General features: G+C 42.7%; 1 protein-coding gene across 1 annotated transcript in view; it reads left to right on the top strand.

Annotated features, from left to right (window-relative positions):
• Positions 1-23,459, top strand: part of PKHD1 (PKHD1 ciliary IPT domain containing fibrocystin/polyductin) — a 1,684,711-nt gene that overhangs the window by 235,375 nt on the left and 1,425,877 nt on the right. Inside the window, exons 13-15 of the mRNA XM_069236642.1 lie at positions 2,246-2,338; positions 16,695-16,836; positions 21,298-21,412. Coding sequence (XP_069092743.1) covers positions 2,246-2,338; positions 16,695-16,836; positions 21,298-21,412 — 350 coding nt within the window. The remainder of the gene's footprint in view (positions 1-2,245; positions 2,339-16,694; positions 16,837-21,297; positions 21,413-23,459) is intronic.

Genomic DNA, 23,459 nt, shown 5'->3' with positions numbered 1-23,459 from the left:
CTGGGTGCATGACATAAACGACTCCTCAGGGAATCGCTGTTACTCAGATCTCATTCGTTTCTCCATGGAGACGGCTGCCAAAAGGCCATCGCCGCGGCTAACAGCTGTCTGTCAAATAATGTCCACAGCCGGATTTCCGCCACAAGAAGGGCGGAAATCCGGCTGTGGCCATGCTTGCAGATGGCGTTAAGGTGACACTGCTACCACCAGCAGCGCCAGCCAGTAGACCACCGCCAGCCGTATTATGAAAAATAATACGGCCTGGTGGTGTTCTGCTGGCGTGCGCTGCTGGCGGTAGCAGCGCCTCATCTCGTCCCCTGTCGGAAGACCTCCTGGATTCAGGAAAGTCGGGTTTCCGACAGGGGAGGAGGTGGTGGGTGTTGTGTGTGTGTGGGGGGTGTGTGCATGAGTGTGTGAGTGTGTGCATGAATGCCAATGTATGTGTAGTGTATGCATGTGTGACAATGCGTGTAAGTATGGATATGTGAATGCGTGTCTGTGTGTCAGTGTGAATGTTGTGCGGATGTGTGCATGAATGAATGGATGCATGCGTGTATGCCTGTGTAAGTGGGTGTGTGTATGCGTGGTGCGTGTCTGCTTGTGTGTGTGTACGGGGTAGAGGACTGGAAGGGGGGAGCATGGTTGGAGGGCAGGTGGGGGCATCTGGGTAGTTGCTGAGGGGAGGGGGCCTCCTATCAGTGACATGGAAGGAATTCCCTGTCACGGATAGGGCCTACAGCCAAAATGCCTGAGGCAGTACAATAGTGGCCGCCGGGCTGGAGATTCTTATCGCCATGGCGGTCAGAGTGGTACATTGGCGGGTTGGCTTTAGCCAACCGCCAATGTCATAATGTGGCGGTATGTACCACCACCCTGTTGGCGGTACCACCGCCACATTACCACGGACCGCGAGTGTAAAAATGATCCCGATTATGTTACCATGGTGCTTGCATCTTCTATGGACCTGCTTTGACAGTCACCTTACTATTTACCCAGCAGCGGCTCTCAGTGCTTAACAGGGGCAGGGCGGTGCACGCGGGGGTGGGCCACATGAAGTGAACATTGCAACTGCTAATTTAAGACACCTTCTCTGCCATAGCCTTGGTCTGAATTGTGTTGAGATACTTTAAAGATGGAGCTGCACTATTTTACCACCTTACCTGGGCAAATGATTGTCTGTGACACACCTTTATGGCATTTGCTGCTTTTGTCTGGAAATGTGGCACAATGTGTTAGTATAGCTTAAGTAAAAAACATAATACAACACCATACATGAAGCACCATAACACTGCAAAACACAAAACATGATAGTGAACAACAAAACAAAATAGTCAAAATCAAATTTAATACAATAACCTCAGTAAACCACAATAAGAACTCATGGCACTTAGGCAGCATCAAAGCACAGCAGCACAAAACAACTGAGCACTTCGTCACCAGCGTGAAATGCCAAACAACAGATATGAACAAAAATTGTCCCACATTATTACCTGCAGAACCCACCTTTGATAATTCGGTGGTAAAATGTCTTTACACCAAACAGTGCTTTACCTTATGGCAAAGGACATGAAATAGCGCTGACTAAAAACAAATAGTGATCCAGGCCCATCTTTTGTAACATAAAGCATGCCTTTAACCTCAAGATAGTTTACTATAGCCTTATCCCGCCGTAACAGGCTACACTGGCCATTTAATGCCCGCTCTATTGTTAAAGGCCCGAGCCAAATGCGAGGGCTTTTAACAATGGAGCGGGCCTTTAATGGCCAATACATTCCGCCTCTAGAGGGCAGAATGTTCTAATAAGTGAAGTGAAATCCCCTCGGGCTATGTGAGGTCTTTCTTCTCAGCAATAGCTGTGAACGACAACATTGGAATGTTGGTGCGCCGGGCTTCTACCGGCTTCTACAGGCCATTAGAAGCCCAGGTCACTCCACTGACTTCAATGGAGATACCAACAGTCCAAAGTTCTAATACCTGGCTGTGTGACCCTTTACAATCATTTTCTATTTTTAGCTCTCTCTGTTACTTTCTTTTGTGAAATTGATGGATCATGCAACAAGTGATTTCACTTCTTCTGCTACCCTGTCTTGAAGATATCGCTTGTCTGAATGCTAGCTTTAATGAAAATGCTTCAATACATTTTAACGTAATTGCAACACAGTATACAGTTGTTGATCTTTTTAAAAATATTTTTGTTTGAAAGCACGTTAATAGTAAATAGTATATTTGTCTTTTCACTCTACAGGAGTGCTTTGTGAAACCAAAGTAGTTTCTCCAACAATGATCGTGTGCACCACAGGGCCTGTTAAACACCATAAACTAAACTCGCCACAACCAGGTACTTTGTGAAATTGTTTCTTCGGGCACTAATTGTGTAAACAAAAAGAAAAATGTATTTAAATTAGTTTCTTTTATGTAAACTATACCAATAACATAACAATTTGCTTCAATAGTTTAACTCAGTTAGGGTTAGTTATGAATTGTGGATGCATTCTGATTTAAATGGGCCACCAGCTCTGTGTAGCTATCTGTTTAAAGGGCCGGTGTACAGGCATACTTTAGGATGTAATGCAATAAATGAAATACTGGGGAGGGAATAGATTTAGCCAGTGGGGGATGCAGTCCCTAAACCGTTGCTACCAACCATCATTGGGAAGTAACTGAGCTAGTGGCCTGAACTAAGTTTAGGTCATTAGCTTAGATTTGTCATTTTTGTATAGAGTAAATGTTGTCCCATTGCACATCAGACCACTTTGCAGGAGGAAGTGAGGATCAGTGCAAAGTGTGTGTGTGTGTGTGCGTATGTGTGTGTGTATGTGCGCATATATGTGTTTGTATACAAATATGCAAACATCCCTTCGATTCCCAGTTATGATTGGTTCCATAAACCAAAGCCGCCACACCTGCCATGCAAATCATCACTTGCACACCAAATACAAGGGTTATGACTATGGTCAGTGTGCAGTTATAGTTTGGTCAGTTTCCTTTGGTAAGCAGTTTGTTGTTTTCTTAATAATCTTGTGTTAGAAATTGGGCCTCTAGTTGACAGAGGTATGCACCCTGCCCAAGTAGAGACCACAATCCTAGCCAGGGTAAGTCAGTTACACTCCCTAAATTAACCTGTGCTCAATCCCTGGTAGCTTGGAACAGAGCAGTTAGGCTTAACCTAAGAGGCAATGTGTAAAATGGTTGTGCAACACTTAATTACAGTACCACAGTGAAAGGCACCACAAAAAGACTCCACACCAGGTTAGAAAAATAGAAAATATTTATGTGTTTAAAACAAGACCAAGACAACAACCATCCAATCAGTATAATTCGAGATAAGAAGTTTTAAAGATTATGGCCCAATCTAGGAGTAAGTGTTAGCTCCTCCCACCCATCTAGCCCAGGAAGACTCTTCACCCTGGTGATGGTCCATCAGTATGGAAATGCCACACTCAAGCTCCCTTTGTGTGTGACTGTCTAGTAGGAATGCATAAAGCCCAGCTGTCATCTACCCCAGACGTGTACTCTGAGACAGGCAGAGGCACAGAATGGTTAAAGTAAGAAAATGCCAACTTTCTAAAAGTGGCATTTTCAGACTTACAATTTAAAATTCGACTTCACCATAAGTTGAGATTTTAAATTCTGAGTTCATGTTCACAAAACTCCATATTTATATCTCTTTCCAATTGGAATCTACACTTAACAGCTGTTTTAAGATAAACCCAATTATATTCTATGGGAGAGATAGTCCTTGCAATAGTGAAAAACGATTTTAAGTGTTTTTCACTATTTGGACATGTTAACTTAATAATGCATGCCCAACATTTTAAATACACTGCACCCTGCCCTTGGGGTTGGCTAGGGTCTGATTTAGGGGGTGACTTGCATGCGACTTGCCAGGTAGAAATGACAGTTTAGATCTGCACACAAAGGCTTTGCAGTGGCAGGTCTGAGACATGTTTGAGAGGCTACTGTAGTGAGTGGCACAATGAGTGCTGTATGCCCACTAGTAGCATTTAATTAACAGGCCCTGGGCACATATAGTGCACTTTACTAAGGACTTACAGGTAAATTAAATATGCCAATTGTGGATAAGCCAATGTTACCATGTTTAGAGTCCAAAGCACCTGAACTTTAGCACTGGTCAGCAAAGGTAAGGTGCCCAGAATCCTAAAAGTTAGCAAAAATGAAATCAGACATCAGGAAGTTGGAGAGCAAAAGGTTAGGGGAAACCATGCCAAAGATGCCAGTTTTAACACCTTGGCATACTGTTTGATGACTGCTGGAAACTTCCCAAAAATGTTTTTTCAATTTGATTTGGCATGGTCAATTTTGTGCTGATGCATCAAAGGTGAAGAAAGGTGGGGGAATAACCAATGGCGGACCCCTTGCTCAAAAGGGGAGCTGGAAGGTGACCCCCAGGCTAAAAAAATAGCAAAAAAGTATATTTTGCTACAGACCCTGAGGCAGCAAGGTTTGAAGGTTTGCAAACCCAGCCTCAAGGACAATGAACCACACACCAAGAGCATATGAAAACTTGTTGAGCCCCCCGGACTGGTCTGCAAACCCTGCAAGAAGTCCAGAAAGGACACAGAAGTCCTCTAAGGAATAACAGATCCACGTTGAGAGTTCTCGGATCCCTCCCTTAAAAATGAATACATTTAATGGAATAATAAAACAAATTAAAAAAGGAATGAAATAAGTTGGCTGCCTCCACATGGCCCCCTGAGCACAACATACACCAGGATGAAAGCAGGATCACTGCACAGCACCCACTGTGCATCACCAGTGGCCATGCACAGTAAGGATTGACGTTCTGCAGTATGTAAAGCACAGTGCATATCTGACAACTATGCATAGCCTGGCTTGGCTGACAGCAGTGGGCACGCTGCATGCAAGTGTATGGGCATTGGGTCTGGGCAAAAGCTATATGTTGCAGAGGTTGGACACCTTTGGGGCATGGCTAGACAATGTGTCATACTCCACAGGGAAGGAATACTTACAAAGGGGTTTGATGTAGGAGTTATTGAAAAAAACAAGAAGCAAAAATTCAATGAATTTGCAGTAATGACTAGTTACAGCATCTTAACATGCTTAAAAGACTTTTGAAATTCACTTAAAAATCATAGTGGAAGTGAAGATATGGTACAAAACAAAAGTTAAAAACCATTGAATTTCACCAGTAATGGCCAGGTCCTCAATCCATAACTTACACATCAGCCATGAAGCCCATAACTTGCACACCAAATGCAATGCTTATGATCTCACAATATTTGTACTAATAAGTAACAACATTTAGAAGCACAGTGTCATTAAGTAACGCATACTCAAACCATTCGAAATATTGTATTCTTAGCCCTCTTGTAAAGCTATTGGTGATGTGATAAGGAATCTGATTTGTAAGAATATGTATGGCTTTTGTAATTACATCTGTCTAATCAAGGGTTAGGTCATGAGCTTTACATTTGGTCTGTTAGGTTTGTAATGTGATAAATGCAATCCTAAATGTCTTGCGTGTTCTTACAGATGTCATGACACGACATATTATACCCTTAGACAACTAGCAAAATAGTTATGGTTTCCAGGTCTCTTCTGAGATTTATAGATTATGGTTATAACTATAACTTGAGAATGTCAAGGGCTTTTCTATTTTAATTGTTTTTTTCTCGATATATGTTAATCTGTTGTCACGAAAGTGAACCATAAATTCACATTAACTGTTTTTTAAATTTTATTTGTATTATATACCACATGCAACAGTTCCCTGTGCTGAACCAACCATGGGCTGCTAGCCCCCGCTGTGTACGATCTTCAGCCATTAACAGTGGGGGTTGGCAATAGAAACCGGTCTTTGTCCAGGCAGTCCGACCATCTCTCAAGGGGAGTCAAACTCTGCTGTGCATGACCTTTGGCTGTGCATGGGGGCTGGCTGCAACATTTGTCCTTCAGCCAAACACTTCAAACAACCCTTCAGTAGGGCAATCCCCTCTGCACAGGGTCTTTGGTTGTGTACAGCAGGGGTTGGCCATAGGCAGCCAGGTCCTGTGCCTAGGCCCACAGTATGTGGCAGACTCCTGCTTGCACAAGTCCTTTTGCAGTGCTAAGTATTTTTTCCACCACAGTACTCACTGCATTGTGCCCTGTAATGGTGGAGTCATTGGAAATCTTCTTGTGATGACCAGCCAATTAGAGTTGCCAGATTCACAGTGGACGCAAGTCTCCATAATCCAGTGGTGTGCTTTTGTGTCTTTTATCACAGAAGAAGCAATAGAGTGATTTGTATGTATATATTACTGAGGCGGTGATTGGGCCTTGTTGTTCTGATTAGGTCAGATTTTTCATTGAAAAGAGTTATTTGTTGTGTTAATAACTTTGACACCATTCAACAGACCTCCACAAAACACAGGTCATAGATTGGTGTGGGATGATGAATTAAAGAAAGGCAGATGATAGATAGCAATGAAGGGTAGGTAAATGGATGATAATAGTGGAGAATGAAAGGAAGCAGAGAAGGCAGAAATGACAGCTAGGACAATAATATGAAGAAGAAGGCATAGAGGAGTACAAGAGAATGAAGGGTGCATCAAATTGCACCCTCTCACTTGCTCAGGTTGTAAGAATGTGCTGAATAAGAGGATGCAGTTACTCTCTCTTTACTGTGGGCACCGAGGCTATTGTCCTTGACTAAGTGAATGCCCTCGTAAGGACTACTTGTTGCTTTTCATGAGCCTGACAATCAGCTTCTGAGACTCAACCAAGATAAAATGAAATTGGGCAGGACAGTCAGAGCTTGCCTGATCTCGCTTCCCTTACCTCTTTCTACTGGTTTTATGCTCTACCTGCTGCTTTCCTATCCCACTTGTCGTGGGCTAGGTGCAGTTGTTCTGGTGGTCTTGGAGGAAGACGACGCATAAATAAAAAATGTCTGTATAGCACTGTGCCATTTTGTTCAGTAACAAATAAACCATCTGTAACAGTGCTGACACCCACATAAACAGAGACACCAGCTCCACAAGCAACAGCACTACCACCGATAGAGACACCTCCTCTGACAGCAGCAACAGTACCAGCACCCTCAGTGGCAGCACCACCTGTCTCAGCATCATCCAATGACCACACCACTCTTCGTCCTCTGAAAGGGGATGAAGAGTACCTAATTCTTACTTTGTGGAATGTAAGTTGCTCTACTGTTGGCAGGGTTTTTTGTCACTACCTTTTCCCTCAGCAGCACTAAACACCCACTCAAACTGGGCACCAGATGGCTGATTTCTGATTGCTATTACAGCAAAGCTCTGTTGTAGGGCCCACGCTTAGTCTTCATTTTGGATTTCCTTTTTACTTGACATTGTTTTCTAATGGCGAGGTTTACATATTTTTCTTTAACATGAGACACTGTGCGCTGTGACTGAGAACCAGCTCTGCTGACTCCAACATTCATCCTGAGAAGTAAGATAGCCTGCACATTTTTAGGGCACATTTAAGAGCCCCTAGAGCCATTCCAACGCCACATTAGCATCATTTTTTGAAGCTAATGTTGTGTTAGAAGGCCAAAATCGCTGCAACATATCTACAAAGTGTTGCAATGCATGCATTGCGCCACTTCGTAACCCTTTGCCCTGCATTATCCCTTCGCCAGGCATTATGTATGCAAAGGGGGCGGTACCCCGTTAGGGGGGGCCAAAAAAATGGCGCACGGAAATCAAAGAGATTTCCTTGCACCATTTTTTTCTGCACTTTTAACGCCTGCTCAGAGTAGGAGTTAAAAGGAGGCTTCTATTGCTTACAATGGGCCTCTGGGTGCTTTGCAGGATTAGGTTCAGAATTGTTGACGCTAATCCTCTAAAGCTCCAGACTTGCGTCAAAAATTCTGACTCTAGTCCCCTAACTACCGCTATGGTGCTCTGTATTTTAAATATGGCGCACACATGGAGCTAATAAGGCATGGAGCCCTTGACCCTCACTGTGAAAGAAGATCAGCACTGGACAGCTTCCAAGCACACCAGCAACTGTAGCAGCAGTCCTATGCTTGCTGCTGCCACATCAGCTTGCCCATTTAAGATCAATCTTCCTTTATAAAGTGTTCTATAATAGCTGCTTGGAGTTCTCCACAGTCTGTGTTGCTCTTCAATGAATACAAAACTTTCACTGTCCTTAAAGCATGAGCTCAAAAAGTGGCCACCAAGGAGTTATCACTGCCCTTGATATTGTTTATCTTGATGACTAGAAGCAATCAATCATTTTGCCATTAAGATCCTTGTGTCGCTGCCAAGTATCTGAGTTCACCTCTGTGTAAGTTTACCAGGACTGCCTCCAGGAAGAGCATCAATGGCAGACTCTCACTGAGCCCAATATGAAGTCTGTTTATTTTGAGAAAGTGGCTCTTTTTTGCCGTGGTCGTCCCTATTTTTTGGATTGATGCTGGTGGTGTTTAACCTCTGTGCACTGCAACACTGTTAACCAGGCCCAAGTGCATGCACTAGATCCTTAAAACAGGCTGAAATTAACTTACTCCTTGTTGGCATACCTTCCAATAAGGCCATAGTATGTGTTACCAAAATACACCCATGGTGTGGAAAGTACATTATAACCTATGGCCTAAAGCAGTACTGTGCCATCCAGCAGTGTGAAAAGACATACATGACTTTAGGCCTGCCACCATAGCCTGGCAGAAGCATTTTAAACTCAATGTGCTCTGACAGCTATATAATAAATGCTCTGGATGCTTGTCCACATGACAATGGCCAATCACTAAGTCCTGCAGGAAGGCCAGAAGCCAGAAATGGGTTGATAGGGCTTGTTCTATGCACATAGGTGTCTACTAAATTGCTCTTAAGAAGTCACCTAGGGATGTGGAGGAAAGGTGGCAATGCATAATGAATTACAGTCAGGTGATTAGGAGGAGAAAGATAGCTATAAGGCAGGAAGCCTGGGAGCAATTACTCAAGGCTAGCAGTAGGAAGGATGCCTGCCTTTTTTGAAAACAGTAAATGCCATTTTTTGGAGATAGCCACAACACCATTATGGATGCGATCATAGCTCCACATATGTGGGGTGAGTATTTTTCAAAGTTTTTTATAGCAGCATCCAATTAGATAGTCCTTGTAAAACAGCATTGGGTGACTGCATACCGGGCAGTAAAGTCCTTGCACCTATTACTTTTGAGAAAGTGATTTAATGTTGTCCAAGAACAAGGCCCCAGGCCCAGATGGGGTACTACTTGATCTATCTAAAGACTATATAAAATTATGGGCTTCCTTAGTTGTCAAGGTATTGAGGGGTGCAGTAACCACAGATCCTCCTAAGTCATGGTTCAATTCCATTTTTGTCAACATTTACAGGAAGAGTGACAGAGCGAACCCTTGTTGCTATTGAACCCATTTCTTTAATTGACTCAACAGCAAAGGAACTGGGCAGACCTTTATTGGGTCAATTAGAGGACTGATTCACAGAAAGGGCATATTCTCCTCCATTCGGTATGGGTTAATAATGGGTCTAGGGACCGAATATCAGTGTCTGAGCCTCCATTCAATTATTAGCAGGAATACAAAGATGAAGAGCAGTTCCTTATATCTAGCTGTTACGGACCTTAATTCCTCATTCAACTGTGTTAACTGAGGAAAGCTCTAGGTAAGAATGCTAGAAATGGGAGTGGATGCCCCCATAGTGCATTTTCTAGGCCAACTTCATGCAGAGGTTGCATTAGGCATGGGCTTAATGGTGAATTCACAGAGTGGTGTGGTGTGTGTAAGAGTGTGTTTTTTCTCCCTTTCTTTTTTGATTATATATTAATAATCCTGATCTATTTCTATCACAAGGAGAGGTGGATATGCCCAGGATGGGAGCAAGGAGTCTCCCTGCATTGTTATATGCAGTTGACTGTGTTCTACTGTCATGAACTGGAGTGGGTCTAAAGGATCATTGGACAGATTTGTCTTGTTTATGAATGACCTAGGATTGGCAGATAATATAGCTAAGATGCATACTTTGGTTTGTGGGCTATGGTCTAGCAATTTGAAAACACATTACATTACCAAGACTGAACGTGCTCTGATTTTTATGTATCTGAGGGTACCTTTTGATAATCACTGTAATTGGGCGCATTCAATGAAAGTAAGAAATGCCTAATTTGACTTAACTATTTAGGCACTCTTTAGGTTCTCTGCAAAGTTAGTATTACACCCTTAGATGTGATGGTTAAAATCTATAAAGCTCAATGTATTTATTTTATGATCTGTGGCACTGGAATATGGGGAATTTGTAATACATCATACCTGCAGATTAGTGAGAATGTGTTCTTGAGAAGACTGTTATCTGTTCCTACTAGTGTGCCCACTTATGCCTGTCATATGTGTAGTGTGTGAGTTATGAATGACTGAACCGTTTTGGCTCCTGTTGGACTCCGTAGAACTGTGTTTGTGCATGGGGAAGTGAATGCGGGTTTAGGATGTTGAGTTAGTAGCTAAACGGAGACAAAAAAAGACGTGCAATATATAGCTCTGTGTGTGGCGTACTTATTGCTGGGTACCCTGGCTGGGGAAGATGCTACAGCTTGTGACAAGATAGCAGATATGTAACCCAAAGATTGACAGTATGATCCCAGACAGTTTGACATGGTGCAAGCAAATTACTCATGCATGCCACATATGTCTCAGTAGAAGTGCAGAATCAACGTTTGGCGTATGTGGAGTCAAAGCACAACTCCAGCCGATGGGAAGAACTTGAAGATAATGAAAGCTTCACTGAGAAGTCTACACATCACTAGCCAAGAACCTGCAGGCACGGCCATAAAGAAAGCTACATTTTCAGCCAAGAACGACAGAGAGTTGGTGAAACCATGAACACATTTACTCATTGAAACACTGTAAGTTCTGTGAATTTAATGATGAAGAACCAATACGTCTCAGAGATGTTGACAGATGCCTGTCAGATTCTTTCAGATGACAAATGCTGAGAGAAACTCTTATTCTGGAGCCAGTTCTCTTGGCTGCCAGAGCTGAAGAGTGTACCAGTCAACAAGCTGCTGACATGGAGGCAAGAGGTGCCTAAAGTGAGTAAGCCACGAACATAAAAAGTATACAGAAACTGACAGCTGAAGGTTGCAAAGTGTTGTGTCCATGAAAAAATAAGTTGTGTTCCAGATGTAGATTTTCATTTCCAACAAAGGTAAATGTCCTGCCATTGCACAGAAATGCAAAGTCTGTGGGAAGGAGAACCACTTTGTAAAGGTTTGCAAGGTCAAGGAAAAAGTGTGTCGTGTTGAGAACACAAAATGGCCACCTGAACATTCCAGAAGCAATGCTCCATGCATTCCCACTAGGCTAAGCGATAACACCAATTGAGACAAATCCACACCAAACAAAGTTGATCATCATCTAAATCATCATCCACAAAATTTTCACTATCAATATCAAGTGAAAGTGAAGATGATTGTGCAGTGTCAATGCTTACCTCAGAAAAATGTGTGCACGTTGGACTGGCTGCATATGAAGAAAAATACCAGTCAAAGAAAAGTCAACTTTAAAAAGCACCAAAGTCATCAAACATTGTCCGAAGAACTGTTGTGAAGGAGTAAACACTCCGCCGAGATCTAAATCAGGCCTTAAGTTTCGATGTGTCATCAACTGCGGAGCTTTTTCAAGATGTCATTTGACGTATCAGGCAACCTGTTATGAATGCCTACATCTACAGTGATAACATATTAGTTTTCAAAGAAGGAGCACGATAAAGCTTTCATGCCAGTGTGGTGTTTACTTGTTGATGCAAGTTTAAATTTGAATGCTGGGAAATGTGAATTCAACATGAGAAAGCTAAATTTATTTGGCTTTATCTTTTTTGATGGGAGAATAACAACCGATCCTGCTAAAGTGCGAGCATTGTCTACTGCCAATTCCCAACAAGATGTTTCCATGCTATGTTCATTCCTTGGCATGGCCAGTCACTGTTCCAGATACATACAGGACTTTGCCACTGTGAGTGGTTAATTGAGAGGCTTGATGAAAAAGAATGCTTCATTTCATTGGTCAGATGAATGCGAGCAAAGCTTCAAGAGATTCAAGAGAATCAAACAGGCTACTGGGAACACTACTGAAATGGCATATTTTAATCCAAAGTTTTATACAGATGTTGTTGTTGATGCTAGCCCAGTCGGGTTAGGTGCAATCCTTGCACAGCACAGTGGTCACCTGAATGCCTGAAGACATATTGTGGCATATGCAAGCAAAAGTTTGTTCCAAACTGAATGTGCTTATTCACAACCTGAGAAAGAAAGTTTATCAGTGGTGTAGGCCAGTGGTTCCCAACCGGTTGCCTTCTGTGGACCCCCACTTTATCAGTACTGGAACTCGGGGACCCCCACTGAATCATTTTTGGAATCTGGGGACCCTCTTATGAGTCATTACTGAAAGCTGGTGACCTAATCTGTTAATATTATTAAATTTTCTAAACAGTCACGGACCCCCTGAGGAGGCTTCGCGGACCCCCAGGGGTCCTCGGACCACAGGTTGGGAACCACTGGTGTAGGCTTCTAAACATTTTCATATGGTCTTATATGGGAAGCCTTTTACGCATGTGACAGATCATCAAGCATTGTTGACCATCACTGGCAACCCAAAGGCCAAGATGCCTTCTCGCATTGAACATTGGGGTCTACGCTTACAAGAATGCAACTACACAATCATGCACCATCCAGGGAAAGATCAAAACCCTGCTGACTACTTCCCCAGAGTGCCTATACAGTGTCATGGTCTTCTAATCCTGTACAGCAGTCCTGGTTCTTTGCGGGAAGATACAACTAGTAATATGATGCACAACCTTAGTTGTATAACTGTCTGACAGGGCTGCAAATCATGAATGAACGTATGTATGAGGCCGTCGACTTGGTACAGGATTCAATGTCCCAGAAATCTGCTGGGTGGCTGAGGACAAACAGACCTGGATGACAAACAGACCTGGCAGCTATGATGGTTCCCAGGGGTATAACAGCCACACCCCCATGAGTGGGTGCTGCTTGACAAACCACTTTAGAAGCTAAGAAGACCATTTAGTTGTTCTCCGTGCCTGGTAACCTGTTCTCAATCCTTGCTGGGCTACTTCCTGGTTGCGGGCATCAACATCCCAGAGGGGACATGCCAGTCTACGTCCTTGGTAGACATCTTCGAGAATTCTCTCTCGCTTTTTTGACAATGAGGTCCCTCACCTTGCGGGCTGTACCGTGAGGTCATCATCATTGCCAGCAGGAGCGCTTCTTCATGGACGGCAGTGACGCTTGGTGGTATTGCTCCCTGGATTGAAGTGCGTGTTCCTATGAGATCTCTTTGTTGCTTTGCTCTCCTACTCCGTGGCATCTGGCCTCTATTGCCACATCTCTGCAACCCTCATGCAAAACACATTCACAGACGGAGTAGTGCAGGTTTGTTCTAGGTAATGCGTGTGCATGCATAGTTATGATTAACTTGTACTTCAGGTGCCTTTTGTTTCCTTATCGGAGAGGTGGAATCTCTGAGGTACATGACTTTTTGTGTTGTTCCCTACATTCATGATTAGGTACTTTACCACTTGGGATTTATTAGCCTTGTAGAAACGAGACTCATTGAAGAGGTTCCTCTATATCATTCATCCCGATGGGCACCGGAGAAGGAGTAGAATATCTGAACTCTTGTCTCCGCAAACACACTGCTGCATATTGAGTGAGTACCAATAATGGAAGAGTGATTGTGTATAGGTAAACAGGGAGTGGAGAGAGGAATGGGTGGATGTTATTATCTCTCCTGCCCCTGTTCTCTTTTAACTATAGGTTGCACCATTTATACAGGGTTGGCCCTTCCAAATGATGACCGTCCCTAGACTTGCCAAAGACACAGCAGGCGAGCCCATCCAGGATCCACAGGCTGTATTTGTTATTTTCTCCACTCCTCTTTTCCCCTGGGTGTTTCTTCATGGGAAAGCTGTTCTCACTTGCTCCCCGGGAGGAACGCAAAGGGGAGTGGTTGGACGGTCTTCTATTCATCACCCCAGCCGACTGGATTGATCAGGTTAGTGGTTGCAATCTGACACATTGTACCCCTTCCAAGACGCCAAGATGGCTGAAGCCTACATGAATTCCATTGTGAAATCAAACACATCAGCTGCCATTTTGTTGGAGAAAAATGCCACTGCAATGAATTAAGATAGTGACATGTTAAAACTGAAAGAATCACTACATAGTCCTGGAACCAGCACACCCAACCTCTTGCCAATGACAGTGAATACCAGAAGTTTAAAAACATCAAAGTTGAACTTTCTGTGACTGAAAAAGGCATTATCCTGAGGGTATTAAGAACTATTATTCTGGAAAGTCTGCGACAACAGATATTTGAAGTGTCCTATGAATGACATCCTTGCCACAAAGCGAGCTCTACGAAACAGAGTCTGGGTTCCTCATCTCCGTGAAAGAGCTGAAAGGAAGTTGAAGGCCTGTCATCTGTGTAACTGCCTCACAAAAAAAAACACTCAACACATCTTAAATATGTCAGAGTTGCCCAAGGATATATGCAACAGAATTGCTGTTGACTTTTTCTGTCCTCTTGACAACTGACATCATCTGATGATGATTGTTGATGAATACTCTCAATCTCTCATCTATCACTCAAGAGAGAATCATCAAGAGATTAGATGGCATCTTTGCAACATGGGGTGTTCCTGTGAGCCTAAAATCTGACAATGGCCCACCTTTCAAAAGTTGGGAATTCAAAGATTTTCGCTGTCATTTTAATGTGAAACATAATAAGAACACACCTCTTTAGCCACAAGCCAGTGGCCTTGTCAGACTTTTCATGAGTGCCTTAAAGAAAGCTGCTCAGCATGCTCTATTAGAAAAGCTAGAACTTACGACTGTTCTGAACTTTACCCTATGAGATTAGTGCTCTACACCTCACTCGACCACAGGTGAAAGCCCTGCAACTTTGATCTTCAGGAGCACCATGATGACCAAGTTACCTCAGTGGACCAATAAAAGATCATGTACTGAAGAAGAAACCTGTATCAAATACTTGGTTCATAAAAAGAAAATGAAGGCCTATGCAGACAAGGGATGACATGTAAAAGATATTATTTTCACAATAGAGTGCTTGTTCACCAGTTGTCGAGAAAACAAAAGTCTGATGCTCCATTTGATGCTGAACCATTTAATGTCCTGACCAGCAAAAGATACATGGTGACTGTCAACATCCTGGGCAGTCCATTACGTGAGATTCTTCACATTTCCGACATGTAGCTCACCACTTGTCAGATGCTAATGTCAACGTAGAGATTGGTTCTGAAATGACAAGTGAAAAAACCCTCACTGCTGTTGCTCCTACATCACCAACACAGATCATGGACACTTCTGTTGCCATTTCCCAGTTTCTGAAGACAAGGTCAAGACGAGTAATCAAAGCACACCGAAGGCTCATTCCAGATCTATAATTGTATGTATATTTATTAATTTTTTAATTTTTTTATTTAACAGAGGTGGAGATGTAGTGTTGTGTGAAGAAACCCCTGTGGCTCCTGATGGATTCCATAGAACTGTGACGTAAATGTTAGAGCGGGGTGAAGTGAATGCAGGTTTCGAATGCTGAGTTTGTGGTTACACAGAAATGAATAAAGATGTGAAATACATAGCTCTGTGTCTGGCATAATTATTGGAGGGTAACCTGGCAGGAGAAGATGCTACTATATGTAACTAGGTTTATCGTATTTGGAAGGCCGTGTCAAGTTAGCACCATTCATACTATAGCTTTCCATTTGGCCAAAATCTAAAACCATTCTCAACCAGGATATAATTATTGATTGCCTTCAGCATGATTATGGGCCTCCTTACGACCCAGGCGGTCCGGCCTCCACATTACAACCATAGCAGAATCGTCACAGTCGGACCACCGACACCTCCAGGTTGCCGCTAGCAAACAGCCTGGCGGTGCCGGCGGTCTCAATCTGCCAGGCCAGTGCTGCTTGCTGCGCTGCCCTGCAGATTACAAGTCCTCTTTCTGCCAGCCCTTGCATGGCAGAAAGGGGGTGCCGGGGGCCCACATGGACAGCCCTGTTGCGCTTTTCACTGCCCGAAATACGGGCAGTGAAAAGCACGACGGGTGCTGTCACACCCGACGCGCCGCCACATTGCCGCCGGCTCAATTATGAGCCAACATCAATGTTAAGGCCCTGTTCCCCGCCAGCCCAGCGGGGAACTCTTAATAAGGCCGGCGGGCGGAAGACCGGCGTGGCAGTCTTCCGTGCGAATTAGTTTAGCGGGTGGCCGCTGTTTTTAGTATTTTCATTGAGCTATAGATAAACTAATGTTCTCTGAATAAGGAGCTGGATCATTTATTTTACGCCTTAATATTAGCCCTCTTCATGCACATGTCACTTTATGAATTAATTTCTACAAGCAGATAACTTGTATGTTGTTGTCAATATTGCCCTTTTTCGCACAGTCACTTTATGAATTAATGTTTGTAAGCTTTGTCAAAATTGCTTCTAAGATTTAATGTCTCCACATCATTGATTTATATGCTATGTACATTTTTATGGCTTTATGACCCACATAAAGATTGTTAGAGGATGATGATGATGAGTTTGAATCAGTAAAGCATTCTTGTTACATTTCTAAACACATGAGTTGCATTCCCTCTCCTACTGTTTTGCCTTAAATGCTGTTCCATTACAGTAGTCCTTTTTTGTTCTAATCTTAGGTAACAGAGGGCTTGTGTTTCAAGTTTGGAATGGAACATCGAAAACCAATGTGACTGAATCTTCTTTGGGATACAAGTGGGCACTTGCTCCAAACGCAAGCTCCCTACTCGAACTTTTGCCAAGAGGTCCAGAGCCATTCAGGTATTCAGTGACTAGTATTTAATTGGGGTTCAAATGCAATTGAAAATGTCAGGTGTTCCCTGGAAATGTACCCAGTACTTGTAGTCACGTATTAGTGGTTGTTGGAAGTGACCTGTAAATTAAATGCAACTAGTGGGCCTGCAACCCTGATATTACCAGCTACATAAGTAGCCCCATAACCATGTCTCAGGCCTGCCATTGCAAGGCCTGTGTGTGCAGTTTCACTACCACTTCGACTTGGCATTTAAAAGTACTTGTCAAGCCTTAAACCCCACTTTTTCTACATATACATCACCTCTAAGACAGGCTCTAGGTACCCCATAGGGCAGGGTGCTATGTAGGCAAAAGGCAGGACATATATCTGTGTGTTTTTTATGTCCTGGTAGTGGAAAACTCCTAAATTAGTCTTCCACTACTGTGAGGCCTCCTCCTTTCATAGGCTAACATTAGGGCTACCCTCATATTCTGTTTGAGTGGTAGATTCTGATCAGAAAGAGGTAAATAGGTCATGTTTAGTATGGCAAGAATAGTAATAGAAAATCCTGCTTATTGGTGACGTTGGATTTTATATTACTATTTCAGGAATGCCACTTTTAGAAAGTGAGCATTTCTTTGCACTTGAAATCCATCTGTGTCTTTCAGCCTTTCTCCAGTCAGCGCCTGGGCTGGGCTGGTTGACAGCTTCCTTGTGCATTTCACCCAGACAACCACAAACACAGGATACTCAGTCACACCTGCACTCATCTGCATACTGAATGGGTCTTCCTGGGCTGGAAGGGTGGAGGGCCTGACACTTATATTTCAAAGGCTAGTGGCCTGCCCTCTCACAATGAACTGCCAAACCCCCTACTGGGACACTTGCAGACAGACCTGTACTGAAACGGGACCTTGTGCACTTGAAAACGACTCTTTGAAGTCTCCCCAACCTCAAATGCATTTTTGGATATATAAACTGGGTTCCTGACCCCACCAAATCAGACACTTCTGGACCAGATCCTGCACCTGTCAGGAGGAACTGCCTGGCTGCCCAAAGGACTCACCTGGACTGCTTTGCTGTGAAGGACTACTGCCTTGCTGTTGCCCTGCTGGCTTGCTGTTGCCCTGCTGCCTTGCGGGCCTCTGACTTTCTTGAGAAGTGCTCTCCAAGGACTTGGATTGAGCTTGCCTCCTGTTTTCTGAAATCTCGGGGCTAAAAAGTATTCATCTCCTCAAGGAAGCTCCTTGTGCACTGAAAATTGACGCACAGCCTGCCGGAAACGAAGCACAGCCTGCCCTGCGATGAGAAAATTGTTGCACCGCCAAACTGGAACAACGCAGCCCGACTTACCGAGTGAAGATCGACGCTGCGCCTGCTTTGCGACTGGAACTTTGATGTACAGCCCTACCGGATCGACGCACAGCCGAGCCAGAATAACGCAGCCCAACTTCCTTAGTGAAGAATCGATGCAGCGCCTGCTGTGTGACAGAAACTAGGGACGCATTGCCCACCAGATTGACACAGAGTCTGGGACTTCGTCCCACATGCCCAGGATTTCCACATATCGTCTCTGGGCATCAATGGAAGCCCGCATCGTAGTGAGGACCCAAGACCGCGCACCAGAAATCGACGCAAAGCCCTTGCAGCTAGGGAAGAAACAACACATCGTCTGTGCCGCGTCGGGAAATTCGATGCACACCTTCCTTTTTCAGTGCATCTCCTCCTCTGCGGACTCCATGCCTGTAAATGTGAGGCAAAGCAGGTACTTTGTGCACACAAGACAAGACTGTTGATTTTGAAGACTTAAGACTCTTCTTAACATTGCAAAAGTGATATTTCAACTTATTGAATCTTTATCGTTTTGACCTTAATTTAATCAGATAAATATCTTATATTTTCTAAACCTGTGGGGTGTATTTTGTGGTGTTGTCACTGTGTTATTGCATGGTTTATTGCACAAATACTTTACACATTGCCTTCTAACTTAAGCCTGACTGCTCTGTGCCAAGCTCCAAGAGGGTGCGCACAGGATAATTTGGATTGTGTGTGACTTACCCTGACTAGGTTTGTGGCCCCTAATTTGACAAAGGTGCATACCTCTGCCAATTAGAGACCCTATTTCTAACAGTGGTCAGATCAGTTCAATACATCATTCTGCCTGCCCAGGGGAACATGCCCAACACTATTACTCTTAAACATATGCATGTACATGGGCTAGCTCGGAGATTTGTAACCCCCCAAAAAAACACTCTTCTCAGCCCAACTAATCATCAAATTCATCATTTTATCATTTTATCAAAATAACAATGTGTTGTTACAAAATCATTCATAGAGAGATCAATATAATATTACCTAAATGACCACAATAAACACATTATGTATCATATATACTCAATCAGTTTCGTCCCCCGTCCCACAGAATGAGTCCAACCCAACAACCTTTTATCCTTCTGTGAAAACTAAACCACACCGGGAAACATAGGGCCTCATTTACAAGGCCTTTGCACCACCGTTGTGTCATTTTATTTTACCCAACGGTGGTGCAAATAGTGCTTTACACTGCTCCACATTTACAATCTGATGCATTGGGCCCAGTGCGTCAGTTTGTAAAGCCTTGGGTCACATTATACCTGTGCTAGGTATAATGAATGCAAGGTAGGCGTTCCCTGCATTGTTCTGCAACTGCACCGTGTCAGAATTTTAATGCCTGCTCGGAGCAGGTGTTAAACTGACGCAGGGCTTTTCTCTAAGGGGCCTTCCTCACATTGCTAGGGTAGCGTAATTTGTTTGATGCTAGTCCAGCAATGCGTCACTTTAATGCCACAGATGCATCAGCATTTCGGATGCATCTGTGAAAACCTATGCCATGAAGCTCTGTATTGTAAATACAGTGCATCCATGGTGTTGTTAGGGGGGCATAGGCAGCACAAGAAATCTGACCCATTAGAGCCCATGCATCAGATTCTTGTAAATGAGGCCCATAGAGTCCAAACATCGTGGAAGCAGAGTGAATATGTCCCTCTTCTTGTGGCTAGCATTGGTAGGTGATTAAAAAAACATTGATGTATGTTTCGCTTCGGTGAGTTATTGCTTGGTGTCCTAATAAAGGTCATTTCCCAGTCTCACTCTTGAAAGCAAAATTATTTGCTCTCGAGGTAGGTGATAAGCAAATGCCCACTTTCATGTAAGATGACAACTTGACAGTTGTCTATCTCTGTGAAAACGCAAGGCAGCTAGTTGTACATAAAGAGTAAGTACAACAAACGAGCTCTCAATAAATATGAAAAAACAATGCATCTGGTGTTTGGAAACAACATTATAGGATCATGATTGTGGGTGAGAGATAAACGTTTCATATAGTAGATTCCTATGTGCATTTCCTCTTTAAGACGTCCTTATGTCTGAGGGCCCATTGTGCAAAATTGATGAGTAGCGCCTAGGCAGATTTAAATCATTGCCTGGGTTTTTCTGTTGCCCCCTCCTTAGGTATTTCAAGATGAAGGAGTAATCTCTGGTTCTAACTGGAGCAGCATTGCTGATAATGAGCAGTGCTGCAAATTACAATATATGACTAGCTAAAATTAAAATGTTAAAGTTCAGCACCTCAAAAGGCTTATGTTGAGGCGATAAGCATCTTTACAAATTCTAGCCAAAAATAGACTATTTGCATAGAAATTGGTAATGGAAAATAGTTTCTTTGATAGGATTTTAGAGCTATGCTGGAATGATTTCGAAATTTCAAATATCATTGACAGGTAACTTAAAAGAATACAGTTAGAGAGCCATCTAAACAAATTTACCATAGTTTCAAGCTGAATAACTGGTTGCCATGTCAACTTACCCAAAGAGTAAATAATGGTATATGGAAATGTTCTGAGCAGAGCTAGGTCTGTACAGTATTTGTTTGAAAAAATCATCAGCTTTAGTGATTAAACATCTGGTTGCATCTTCGCTGTTTCAGTACTTGGAAACCGCTGATCTGGACCTTAGGTATGTACTTCTAAAATTGCATTAGGGAAGGAAGTTAGGTTTGGGGCTACTGTGGGAAGAAACAGAGATTAGGTTACAGTTAAATATGACCGTACAATTAACAAGTATGGTGATACAACTGTACTTTTTTTATGAACATTTTGTATTGTCCATAACCATATGTCACCCACAGCTTTTGTATTACTACTTTTTTTTTGTTTTAAATCTACTTCTTTGTATACTAACTGTTCAACATACAGGTCTCCTCTGATCCTAAGGAGACATGTTGTTTTTGGTCGCGTTTCCTGCTTAGATATGTTTTTATACCTTTTATTATTGAAATAAAAACAACTGTTACAAAATGATCCGTTTCCCCTCACAGTTGTTTGAGTCTAATACACAACATTGCTGGAGCTGGCCTCCTACATCAGTCACTCTCCCACCTATGGTAACTGTAGTTCAGATTCCTTATGCCACGAAACTATCAAAAATGTGAAACCATTTCTTGTTTGCAGCTCTCGTTTAAGTGGTTTCTTTGTGGCCCCAGAAACCAATAACTACACATTCTGGATCCAGGCAGATGGCAAAGCAGCTCTATATTTCTGCCATTCAGAAGACCTCGGAAAAAAGGTAAGCCACTTGCCTTAGGTGAAATAGTAAATAGTGTCGCTGTAGTGCAGGATGTGACACGGGTGAAGTGACATTAAAGGGCGATACTGAAGACATAACTTTTCCATATGTTGATATCTGTGTTGTGATGACCATGCTATCATACACAAGGGCTCTTGTTGCTGTTTGAGAAGTTGGAAACATAAGTGTATATTGGGCAGGTGGCCAGGTTTTTTTAACTTCATACAGAATTGAAGAACATCAAATGAAGGCTTCTTTCATCAATGTAGGAACGGACCCAAAATGTTCCTTTTGCTATAGCTCAGGGAGATTTTCTCTAGGGCGGAAGAAATTAAAGATTTGCTCCCTTAAAGATGTAATATTTTTTCCAGTGGTAACCAATGTAAAGCTTTCAGGATTGGAGTGATGCATGTCCTTGATGTGATTTTAGCAACAGCCGCAGCTGCTATGTTCTTAACTTTCTACAGCTGTCTCATTAGTGAGTTTGGGAAAGTGATGCAGAAATGGTTGAAATAGTCCAACATAGACATGACTAGCATGATGGAGTTTCTCTGAATAATCTAAGCAGGATATTTAGACTTGCATTTGACAAAGGTCTAGACTTTGTGCTACTGAGGACTGCACAACAGAGGCCATACCATCATATGGGTAGAGCATCTACCAAAGTACAAGGTTTAGAGATTTCCTCTAATTTGACGTGTAGTGCTCTGAATTATCCAAGAGTGATATTTTCTAAACATTTCAAAATCAATAAATTAGAGGCAAGCCTCTTTAATAATTTAAGAGGAAAAACACCTGTCATTCAGACTTTTCAAAGCATGATCAAAGCATGGGGCTGGGCTTTTAGCCAGATCTCCTGCATACCACCAATGCTTTTGGCCTATAATAAATCATAATCTTTGGTAAGCTTCAAAATATTAGGTCCATGTGGATGGTAAGAGCCAGCGGCCAGTGAGAGAAGAGGGTGCAAATGTGGTATTAGCCACAGATTTTGGCTTTACTTCAATTTGTGTTTTGTCATTTTAGTTGATACGTCTTTCTATAGTAATAGGCATCAGCACCTATCTCCACCCCTGAGGCCGGTATAAAGACTGAACCTAATATTTATGAAAATCTGGTTGACACTCTGTATAATCCGCACTGAAAAGTCCAACACAGGAAGTGCTCAAGCATTACCTTATTTACCTAGAACATATTTAGCCAAACCAACTGTAAATTAATACAATTTACCATGGCAGTAAATGGATACTGAAAAAATATTATTTGTTTCTTGCATACTGAAATATGGGTGGCATAATCCCTTGCGCTTTGAGGCAATCAAAAGCAAACATCTTCTGATCTGCATCCCCATAAGTTAGACTTTTATATTTAGCCCCACTTGGCTTTCTATCAGGGTAGGTGAGTGTGGTTGATATGCCTTTCAATGTGTTATGTGCTTTGTGAGGCATTATCTAAATTGGGAGTCATCTTTGTACATTTACAAATGAGCTATGTGTCGTGTGTGGCTAATTCCACTGGACCAAAGTGTGTGTGTGCTATCTTCCACTCTGAAAGAAAAGGCAGGTCCACTCCAGGGTATTGCTGCAACAGCACATTCTTCTTGCCTTTATAACTGTATAGCATTCTTCAGTGTTGTGAGCTGCCAATAGGTTGAGTAATATCATGCCAACTTGTTCACCTTCATTGAAGGTAACAAACGTTCTGACATTCAACAGTGTAGATTCAGCACCTCTAATGGGCAGGAAGTCAGATTTTAAAGTATGGAAGACATTTTGTTCAGTATACTCTTTAAGGTGTTGTCATTCTTTCCAGGTCTTTACTGTTGTAATTGTTGAAAATAATTTGGCAGTACAATGGATCTGTCATATATGTAAGGGGAGTGTGATAATTGCAGGTATCAGTGGGATGAGGACAGCTCCAATGAAGAGTGACTTTACTATGATTGGGATGACATTGATTAGTGCTAGGAGAAAGGGCTTGCAGCATGGTGCCAGACTAGTGTTACCTGTGAGTTTCTATACTAGCATTTCTAACCTCTTCAATATAT

This window comes from Pleurodeles waltl, chromosome 5 (assembly GCF_031143425.1).
Source record: "Pleurodeles waltl isolate 20211129_DDA chromosome 5, aPleWal1.hap1.20221129, whole genome shotgun sequence".
Classification (NCBI taxonomy): Eukaryota; Metazoa; Chordata; class Amphibia; order Caudata; family Salamandridae; genus Pleurodeles; species Pleurodeles waltl.
This window is presented reverse-complemented; position numbering and strand designations above follow the sequence as displayed.